General features: G+C 40.1%; 1 protein-coding gene across 1 annotated transcript in view; it reads right to left on the bottom strand.

Moving 5' to 3' along the window:
* Psmd1 (proteasome 26S subunit, non-ATPase 1) overlaps nt 1–11,110 on the bottom strand; it is a 75,251-nt gene that overhangs the window by 49,453 nt on the left and 14,688 nt on the right. Inside the window, exons 8-15 of the mRNA NM_031978.2 lie at nt 9,513–9,573; nt 8,375–8,503; nt 6,586–6,674; nt 5,765–5,843; nt 5,124–5,297; nt 2,699–2,810; nt 1,380–1,576; nt 36–131 (exon numbers count right to left, since the gene is read on the bottom strand). Of these exons, the coding sequence (NP_114184.2) occupies nt 36–131; nt 1,380–1,576; nt 2,699–2,810; nt 5,124–5,297; nt 5,765–5,843; nt 6,586–6,674; nt 8,375–8,503; nt 9,513–9,573 (937 nt within the window). The remainder of the gene's footprint in view (nt 1–35; nt 132–1,379; nt 1,577–2,698; nt 2,811–5,123; nt 5,298–5,764; nt 5,844–6,585; nt 6,675–8,374; nt 8,504–9,512; nt 9,574–11,110) is intronic.

Raw genomic sequence — 11,110 nt, 5'->3', positions numbered from 1 at the left:
TTTCCCTTTCCCCTGAAAAAGATCAGAGTACTTACAGCAACATGCAGCAGGCGTCGAATAGCTTTATTGTTACCAGAGCCACAATAAGCCATGGCTACAGTATACATTCCAGATCTTCTAAGAATTGGGTCCTAAGAAAGAATAATTGCTATTATTCCTCAAGAGTGACTGCTGCTGGAGGCTCAGGTGGGAGGTCTGAGTCCAGCTGTTACAGAATAGCCTGGGAAATACAGTAAAATTCACTCTGGAAACAAACATCCTATCCCTCCCCCATAGTAATAAACTAAAATATAACTGTTATTGAATAACAACCAGGCTCCTTTAATGGAGGAACCATGAACCCTAAAATAATTCATTTGTGATTGGTAATGCTCAAAGTGAATGGGGAAAATAAACCCACAATAAAGTAGGAATGTTTTTAATTCCTAACATTCTCTGCAATTATTTCTATCCTGCCTTACACATCTGGGAAGTAAAGTCAAGTCAATATCAATAGACCCAGTTATATGAAATTAGGAAATGAAAAACAAAGAAGTCAGGTTCTATTTCCATATTCTTTTTTCTTGTTTTTGGTTTTTCAAGACAGGGTTTTCTTGTGTAGTCCTGACTGCCCTAGAACTCACTCTACAAACCAGGCCTCACAGAGATTCAAAGTGCTGAAATTGAAGGTACGAGCCATGGTCATATTCTAATTCACGTTCTCCTTATTTCATTCTTGAACATGGAACAGTGAGCGGAAGACTAGTAGAGTTTGACAGCTGAACAAAATAATTAGTAATCCAGCCACTGAACTATAATATATTGATCGCATGACAGAGAAGAGAGTGACTCTGGTCACCTGCTGCATGCAATACCATCATATAAATAAAAGATATCAGACAACATTTACTCAAGTAAGTACGGAGAATGCCAATGTTTTCTGATGAAAAATAGTAAAACAAACATATCTTATTAAAGGATAAGATAAACATATCTTATTAAGTCAGGCAGCAGTGGTGCGTGCCTTTACTCCCAGCATTCAGGAGACAGAGGCAGTCAGATCTGAGTTTGAGACCAGCCTAGACTACAGAGCTAGTTCCTGAAAGCCAGGGATGCATAGAGAAACCCTGCCTCATGCTTGAAGCATGCCTTTAGTCATAGCAACTGGGAGGCTGATGCAGGTGGATCTGTGAGGTCGAGGCCAGCCTGGTCTACAAAAGAAGTTCCAGAACAGCCAGGGCTGTTACACAGAGAAAACTTGTCTCAGAAACATAAAAACAAACAATCAAAGAAAAAAACACATCTATCTTGAGGAGTATGGGGTGGAATAGACAACTATTAAAGTGTTTAAAAATATTACAGAATGTAGGATGCAAGGGAGAAAGCAAGTAGGACCTCACCTTATCACGACAGAGAGATTCAATGAGAGCATCGGCCTCCTCCATCCTCCCATACATCACTAACGCAATGCCAACTGCTAGACCACGCAGAATCTTCTCGTGTTGAGTTTCTTGTGCATAGCCAACCATATCCTCAATCGCCTGGGCGTTTTTAGAGCCTAACATAACCAAACCTAAGGCCAGGCCAGCTGCCTCCCCTGGAGTAAAAGGTAAAATAATGAATAACACCAATGTATAGAGTCAATATATCCAATTGAAAGCAGACCTATTTGCATGCTATCAAAATAACCATTAGCCTTCTGAGAGGAACTAACACTTTTTTAAGATTTATTTTATGCCTACTTGTATATACGTGCAACCACATATGTGCCTGTAGAAGTCAAGAGGATGGTGAGTTTCCTAGAACTGGAGTTATGAGTAGTCATAAGCCTCTACGTGTAGGAGGAACAAGTGTTTTAACTACTGAGCCATGTCCCCAGCCCTTGCCACCCATAAAAAAGGTACTTTTTATTATTTATTTATGTGTATATGTTTATTTGTGTGTGTCTGTTTGTACATATGAATGTCCAAGAAGGTCAGATGGGTTGGATACCCCGGAGCTGGTATTATGGGTAGTTTTGAGCTGCCTGATGTATGTGTTGGGAATTAACTCAGGTCCTCTTTAAGAACAAGAACTTTTAACTGCTGAGTCATCTCTCCCCAACAGCAATTTTTAAGAAGGAAGACAGTGTATGTAAGTACATCCATACTTTTATAACAATTTTCCTTTTAAATCTTGACAGTATACACCATCAAATCTTGTAATAAAGTCAAGAGACATTATGGGAATTAAAAAAAAAGTAGCATTATCACCAAGCATCATAGAATATCTTCAGGACACCTATAGTTCTGTTTAATAACTCCAATTTGCACAAGTTACTTCTGTCAGAGCCCTCTGTGTACACTCCTTTAGAAAGCCTACATTAAATAAAACAAAACAAAACAAAAAAACCAAGATAAAACTGCTAACTGGAGCACATTCTGCTCCCTCTTCAACAAGGGAAACCGTTGGATTTTCAGAACTGGCTGGCCGTCTTTATCGGCCCTAATGGAATGCCAACTGCAAACCTAGCTAAGAGCGTGCTCAGCTGAGTTTTTAAAGGAGACTATAAAAAGTAAAAACACGGGGCTGGGGATTTAGCTCAGTGGTAGAGCGCTTGCCTAGCAAGCACAAGGCCCTGGGTCTGGTCCCCAGCTCCGAAAGAAAAAAAAAAAAAAAAGTAAAAACACAACACGGATATTAGTCACAAAGTTTTCTGGTTTCAGTAACAAAGGCTTACCTGTCACAGCATCATCCTGATACAGGTTTGTTTTCAGCAAATCATATACATCCTGACGTGCAGTTCCCATTGCAGCCAAACCAAGGCCCAAGCTGCCTCCATGTCTAACGATCTAGGGTAAAAAGCATTGGTTCCAATAATCCAGAACACAGTGCTTAAAATCCAAACTTTAATTCAGAAGAATATGTGCATACATGCATCCACTCTCAACTCCCACTCACTTAGGCTGGTTTAAACTATGAGGCTGAGGGTGATCCTACCTCTTCAGAGGGTAGCTCAGTAGGAAAGATCAGATAATCAGGAGCCCTGTGGTGACCTTGGAAATTTATTAATGTTTGTTAGCATAAACAGTGACTTGAAAAGTATGTGAGGGAAAAGAAAATGGACAGAGTGAACCTCTATTACTTTAGAGGAAGACTGAGCAATACTAAGAGGCTAGTACCAGTGAAGGAGTAGGAGGCCAGGTAGGTGAAACCTGCAGATGTCTGTGGGTGGAAGAGGATGAAGAGGAGGAGGAGGGAGAGGGGAAGGGGGAGGAGGAGGAAGAGGGAGAGGAGGAAGAAGAGGAGGGAGAGGGGAAGGAAGAGGAGGAGAAGGAGGAAGAGGAGGAAGAAGAGGAGGCAGTATAGATGAAGAAGCCAGACTGAAGAGGAGAAAGCATCTAACATGGTTGTGCATTAGGAGAAGACGGAGTCAGAGCAGAAGACTGGCCTTCATGTGAAAAAGGCAGCTTTGGAAGTCGTCCATTTTGAGTGTGCTGTTTTCTCTTACTGATGGCGGCTCTCCAGACTGCTCTGGGAGTTCTTTCCCCACTAGCTGGCCTTGGTGGAATTGTCATTTAAGAAGTTCCCACCTTGCCCTAACTGAAGTGTGGGCACTACTGAAGCCAGGGCAGTAGGATGCTCCACCTCTAGAATTATCTTCAATTAGAGAAATCCAAAACCAAAAATGTTTCAGGTTTGTTCATCCTGATAACAGGTTCTGGAAGACATAACCCCCATTAGCTCCTGCTTACATGTAATACGTCAGTCACCCAGAGTTGACTAGCCTTGAGTAAAAAGTTGGTTCATTAACATCTTCATCAATTACATTCGATTTTGATGATCTCCTTGCTTCAGTCAGAAGAGGCTTCTATTACTAGTGTTTCGTGGTTTGCTTTGTGTGTGTGTCCATAAACCAAATGGTAATAGTCTATAGAGGAAGTGAAGAACTGTGTGTGCACATACATGAGTAAGTGAGTGACGGGTTCTTAGCCAAGGCAGACCATGTCTTGGCTCATTTCTTTCATTCAAGTTTGAGGCTAAGACGCTCTGATCTGTTTAAACCATTATCCCGTAACTTTCTAAAAACTCATTTAAACCTAAAAGCTAGAGTCTAACACCCCATTTTAGGGTTATTTAAAGTAACAGGACTGCTTAACCAATTTTTCAAAAGAATTACATTAAAAAAACTTATCAATGATCAAAATAAGCAATAATTCTGATTTCTCAAGAGTATATGATACTCTGGATGCCCTGTATTTCCTTTAAAATGATAGCTAACCAGGTGAAAAGTAAGGTCAATACAGTAACAATACTCCATGATATTTAAGGCCACTGCATTAATTCATTCAAGACAGGGTTTCTCTGAGTAGCCGTGGATGTCCTGGAACTCACTCAAGAGATTCCCCTGCCCCTGCCCTAGGTACTGGGGTTAAAGGCATTTGCCAACACCACCCCCACCACACAGCTGAGATCACTGTATGTTTTAAAGACAGTTAAAACTGTGTCTTGTTTGTTTCACCTGGTCTTAGAGGACTAAGAAGCACAATTTTAACTTGTAGAGAAAGAAAAGGAACTTACTTTTAAAAAAGGAAGGAAGGATGGGAGGGAGGGAGGAAGAGAAGGAAGGAGGAAGGGGGAAGTAAGCAAGCAGGCAAGAAGAAAGGAAAAGTGGCAAGTGTGATCACTCACTGTTCTAATTCCAGCACTCAGGAGGCTGAGGTAGGAGATGTCTGAGTTGAAGGCAGCTTGAGCTAAATAGCAAGACCCTATTTCAAGAAAACCAAAACCCAAACAAAAGCAGCATCAACATAAACCCCCAAATTACTACTGAAAGTACAGTTTTTGGTTTCCCAAATCCTAAGAAATCTATTCACTGAAATACTGAGCAAATGCAGTGATTCTCAATCTCCCTAATCTTGTGATCCACTAAAACAGATCCTCATGTTGTGGTGACCAAACATTAAAATTATTTTCATAGCTACCTTATAACTGTAATTTTGCTTTTATGAATCATAATGTAAATATCTGATATGCAGGATATCTGATATGCAACCCCTACAAAAGCATCATTTGACTCCTAAAGGGACAGATACTCTTAGGTTAAGAACCACTGTCCTAGATTCTCAAATAATGGAAATGTGGTTTTTCATGCTAATACTTACATCATTGCTGGCATTCTTGAGCTGATTAAGGAGATAGTCAATTATGTCACCACCATGATTGGCATGAATGAGACCCAATGCATAGAGACCTCCACCTTCCTGATAGGCTGATCCTGGAGAAGTGTCCTTAGGGAGGTATGTTGCCATTAACTGTAGTGCTTCCTTCTCATGGCCCTGTGAATTTGAGTCACAAAGAGCTAAGAAAGACACAGAGGAAACCAGATGCAGCAACTTCTCCAGAATGCCCACTTGATGATTAGTAACAGATGCTCTCATCCAAACAAATCCATCACTCAAACATGAGACTTTAAGAGACCTAGGTACAGCCTGGTTAGAAAATATGTAACTAGATCTATTTTTTACTTTGTTTTACAAATGTTTCTCCAAATTAACTTAGACTACACAACATTTTAACCCAACTGTTACAAAATGGTTTAGTCCTTACAGGAAGAGGATTTCTACCTGTTACTAAAAGGAAACAGACACTTATTTAAATATACCTTCTTTACTTCACCATTCCCTGTCCAGAACTGACCAGATCTGACAACATATACCTGTTGATTAATTACAATAAACTTATGTTTCTTAGCCCCCCTTCCCCAACAGCCAGTCAGTCACAATGAATAAAATGTATTTATTACCTTATGGATTACACCCAAGCTGGCAGTTGCAGTAAATTTGGCCCAGTTAGTGGCTCTGGCCAGCCATTCCAAGTTATCTCTGTAACAAAGGAAAGCAGCTGAGCTTTATTAGAGCTAACCTCTCCTAAGTAAGCTGTTCCTTGCCTTTGTGGAGAAAGGACCTAGCACTGTGGTCCAGATTGGTCTTCAGCCAGTGATCCTCCTGCCTTAGTCTCCCAAGCACTGGGATTATAGGCATGTGTTCATAGTCGGTCTTTTCAGACAAGGCTTTTCTATGTAGCACTGGCTGCCCTGGAATTCAATCTTTAGACCAAGCTGGCCCTGACTCAGATCTCCTCCTGCCTCTGCCTCCAGGGTGCAGGGATTAAAGGCATGTACAACCACCACCTTGCTCTTCAGATTCTTAAAATGCATGATATATAATTCTACTTTGAACAAAAGGAAACTAATACAAGTAATTAACTTTACTTTAAAATAAGTAAATAGAAAACAAACAATATATATCTAATAAGCAAACATACTTAAAATTCAAGGCTAGCAAAAAGTATGATAAATACTATCAATGCAATCTTGGTTAAAAAGCCATTTGGAGGACTGAAGAGAGCTCAGGGGTTAAGTACGTACGGTTCTTACAGAGAACCCAAATTTGGTTTTCAGCATCTAAAGCTCACAACCTCCTGGAAATTCAGCTCCAAGGGATCTGACACCTCTTCTGGCCTCAAAATGCAACTATACATACCCTATCCCCAGACACACAGGAATATTCATTTTAAAAATTAAAAAGAAAATCCACCAAGGTAGAATTCTCCAAGCATATTTACCTAAGGAACTGGTCACTGGTAGTCCCACAGTGCATGAATGAGTTTGCTATTACAGTTGCTGTATGACATACAGAATTTCGTACTGCATCCTACAAAAACAAATACAGAAACTTCTTTATTGGCAAAGTAATCGATACATACATGTGCTCACATATATTCGGAAGCCCTATTCTACAGCAAAATCAGAAAACAACTGAAAAGAGATTTAGAATATGAAATATGAATCTTTACATCTCTTTCTGTAACGATGAAATAGCCAGCCTGTAAAACACAAGGCAAAGGGTTTTATTTGCAGTATTAACTTAAGGTCACTATTAGACTTTTGTTTTATGGGACAGGGTTTCATGTCACCCAAACAGGTCTGAATTTGCTTGAGCCTGACACTTCTGATATCAGCTCTAGTCTGTGGCGTCTAGGAGTATCCTAACACCATCTCAGTCACAGATTTGAAGTGTGAATTCGGATCCCCCACTCCCATCCTTTTAAAGAGCCTAATTATTCAGACATTTCTATTTCTCTTTAGCATTTTGCCTGAGATCTCCAAGGTGTTGGAGTAACTTAAGTAGCAATGCTACAATTTTTCCCGCCTGCACCCTGGCAGTCACGGAATTATGTATGCATCAACATGGGAATGTATTTACAGTACTGGGGATATAACCTAGGGCCTGTTACATTCCAGGCAACCGCTCTACTCCCGAACTTCCTCCTGAGCCCTAACTTACTTATAAATTTTATGAGTCTGTATCTTTTTCCATTTGTAATTATGTACTTAAGGTTTCAGAAGGCACTGTATATGTGCATAAATCAAACAGTGTTTAGTCACTGAGCAGCATATGGCTGGCTCTAAGAAAAGAGCAAATGTCTCTGGAGAGGCATGCTGAGTAAGAGGGATGAAAGATTCTTTAAAAGTTATTTATCCTTTTACATGACTGTTCCATTCCTAAGAAAAAGTTTATTTAGGACACTACAAAGAGACCAGTGGGCTAGCAATACTAGTGAGTTACTTGCCTTGAAAACACCATGTTGTATGTGAGGGTTCATGTGGGAGCATGTGTCACCTCAGGTGTTGGTCCCCAGGAAACAACCGCCTTGCTTTTGAGACAGGGTCTCTCACTGGCCTGGAGCTCAACAAACAGGCTATGCTGGCTAGCTGGTGAGCCCCAGGGATTCGCCTGACTCTCTAACACCAGTATTACGAACATGCACCGTCACACCCACCATTTTGTGTGTGTGTGTGTATTCTGGGGACCAACTCATGTCTTTGTGTTTGCAAAACAAGTAAGCACTTCACCAACTGAGCTACTACTCTAGCCCTTCAGAACTAAATGCGCAATCACACCTGTCCAAAAATTAAAATTTTTAGGATCATTATCTCAATAAATGGAACAATGAAGTCCAAGTCTAGGCTCAACTGATGGTAGAGTGGGAAAGAGTCTTAAAAACTATATTCATGTCTTGACTGTGCTATCATGTTCAACTGTGAAGTAAAAAATGTATTTAAAATGGAACAAAACATTTACCACACTTCTGAACAAGAGACTGGCACAAGAGCAGGAACTCATTCCTTGCTAACCCCTTCCTCACGATGAGTGTCCCCACCCACTGGCCTCTCTCATGCTGGAGAGTCAGTGTAGAGACACATTCACACACGTTGAGTAGACAGATGTTCTTACAGAGTTCAGCTACACTCACTGTTATTTTTACAAAAATCTTAACATCATCTTGATTATAGGCAATAAAACAAAGCCTCAACAAGATATAAAGGAACGCTCCATTATGACATGTCTACCTTTGTGTTTTTCAGAATCATGAGGTCTGTGTTATTATTGCGTATTAGGAACTGCAGGTGTAACTCGATAGCCATTTCACCACTTAAAATTTTAATCATTTTCAATGTCTGGTCCTTGGGCTCTGGACTCTGCCAAAACAAAAAGGAATAAAAATATTAATACTAATAAAGTTTGGTAAGCCAATTTTATTTTATCAGTCTTAACCAATGAAAGCAATCACACTCGCATGCACACATACACCCGCACACACATGCACACACACGTATAACACACACACTCTCATACATATACACCTTTCCTCATATTTTAATGACAGGATCTAAAAAATTTCTACTATCATTGTTTGGAAAAAACACAATTTCCTTTAGTACAATTCACTGAGATATACTACAAGTTCAAGAGATGAAAACAATTTATTCTAAGGTAGTTTTTTAAACCAAAATTTATTTTATGATTTTTTAATTTGTATATGTCTGTGTGAACGTATGCCATGTGTGAGTAGGTGTTAGAAGACGAGGGTGGAGGTGGATGGGAGCCTCCTAACATGGGTGATCGGACATCAACTAAGGTCTTCTGAAAGCAGCACAGTTAAACTCCTGAGCTACCTCTCAGGAGCCCACGATGGTAGCTGCATTTACTGTTAAGGTGTTTGCCTTCATGGATTGGCTGTGCGCCAATTCCATGACTGGTCCCCACAGAGGCCAGAAGGAGGCATAGGATGCCCTAGAACTGGAGTTACAGAGAGCTGTAAACCATAATGTAGATGTTAGAATTAAATCTGGGTCCGCTGGATGAATTTTCATAGAAAATACACTTTTATAAAATGACTCTGGCATCACAAACAAAAAACCAAAACTTTCAAAAACTCAAGTATAAATATAATATATCATGTATGAAAACAATGGTCGTGCTGGCACACACCTTTAACCCTTGTCAGGCAGAATCCAAGTCTGATCTATTGTACTGAATTCCAGCCAGTGCTGCAGACTGACAGTCGCCCCCCTTCTCTCTACCCCTCCCCCAAAATAATTAGCAGAGAAGGAGGAGGAAGAAGAGAAGAGGAAGAGAAAGAAGAGGGAAGAATAAGAATAAAAAGCTCCACGAAAGTCCTTGAGCAGTGACTGAATGCACACTCACAGCGTCTGGTGTTTTCCCTGCCACTGCACCGGCTGTCTTCTCCTCGGTCTCCATAGAGTCACTGAAATGAGGAAAGCCAAGCGTCAACACTTCAGTAAATCTCTCCTAAAGAGAAGCTGCAGGCAATTTAGTCATAGCTCTGAACTATGTCCTAATTATTCTACAAGAAAATAAACTTACTTTGTGGGTATTATTCAATAAGAAATAAAACTCTAGCATCTCTAGGCAGTTACTAAATTCCCCCCAATTAAACTCTTCAAAAAACAAAACAAAACAAAACAAAACAAAACACCCCAAATCTAGTTAGCAAAATTCTTGAATAAGACAACAAGAACAGGGAACAAAAAAGTCTTGTGCATTCCCAAGTCAGGTGGAGATGGACCACCAGCAGCTAAGAAAACAGTGCTCAGTAAACCCTGAGATCCCACAACTCTAAAGCCAAACAACTGACACGTCCTTCTAGGTCAGAAGACAGTGCTGGAGAGAAAACACACTATTGCTTTGTTTGCTACTTCACAAACACACAAGAGAAAGAAAGGTTTAGGGACACTGAAAATAGAAAAATAAGCCACCTTTGTAAAAGTTGAGGAAAGCTAATTTTAGTAAAATAAATCACAGAAAATTATAATAATAAATAGTATTATATGAGAAGTTTTATTTTAAGTAGTGGATATTATAGGCATGGTGGCACATGCCTTTAATCCGAGCATTAAGGAGGCAGAGACAAGTGAAGCTCTGAGTTTGAGGCCAGCCTGGTCTACACAATGAAGTGCAGGCTAGCCAGGGTTATATAGTGAGACTCTTTCCAAAGGGACAGGGGGGTTGAAGGAAGAAGAAAAACAGAAAATTATTTAAAAATCTACAAAGAAAACCAGAGCTGGAGAGATGGCTCTGCGGTTAAGAGCACTAATTGCTCTTCCAGAGGTCCTGAGTTCAAATGCCAGCAAAGACATGAGATCTGATGCTCCCTTCTGGTGTGTCTGAAGACAGCTACAGTGTATTCATAAATAAAATAAAAATCTTGAAAAAAGTAGAAGAAAGAAAAGAGAGAATGAGATTGGGATAAAGATATAGGACATTCGAATGTTTGCACAGCATGCACGGAGCGCTGGGTTCAACCCTTAACACTACAGAGAAGTGCACTGTAGTCAATGCCTAGATCATCCCAGCACTCTGGCCAGCCTGGGGAAAGCTCCTGCCTCAAAACAAAACAAATCAGAATTAGAGAAACTCAGAAATTAAAATGCAACTAGTAGAAAATTACAGATGAGGAAAAAGCCCAATTATTTCAGAGAAGTTTAACTCACAATGAAACGACAGCAGAGAAACAGAGAATGACTTTAAAATAATTCAAGAACAAAGAAAAGATTCAAGAAGAAACTTTATAAACAAGGGTAAAGGGGGGAAGGGGGCAGGAAACTAAATGCTATTCCCTTCACATATCAAAGGATATTCACTCTCTTTCTATTCTAAAATACAATGGGAATCCCAGCCAGTGAAGACAGGGAGCTGTGACGTGGTCTCTATTGGCAGATGATTCCTATGTAGAAAGTTTTATAGGAGGATCTATTTTTAAATTTTCCTAAAGCTAAAAGGCA

This window comes from Rattus norvegicus, chromosome 9, assembly GCF_021556685.1.
Source record: "Rattus norvegicus strain SHRSP/BbbUtx chromosome 9, alternate assembly SHRSP_T2T, whole genome shotgun sequence".
In the NCBI taxonomy this organism is placed as follows: Eukaryota; Metazoa; Chordata; class Mammalia; order Rodentia; family Muridae; genus Rattus; species Rattus norvegicus.
The sequence above is the reverse complement of the archived record's forward strand: the minus strand, read 5'-3'. Positions and strand labels throughout refer to the sequence as shown.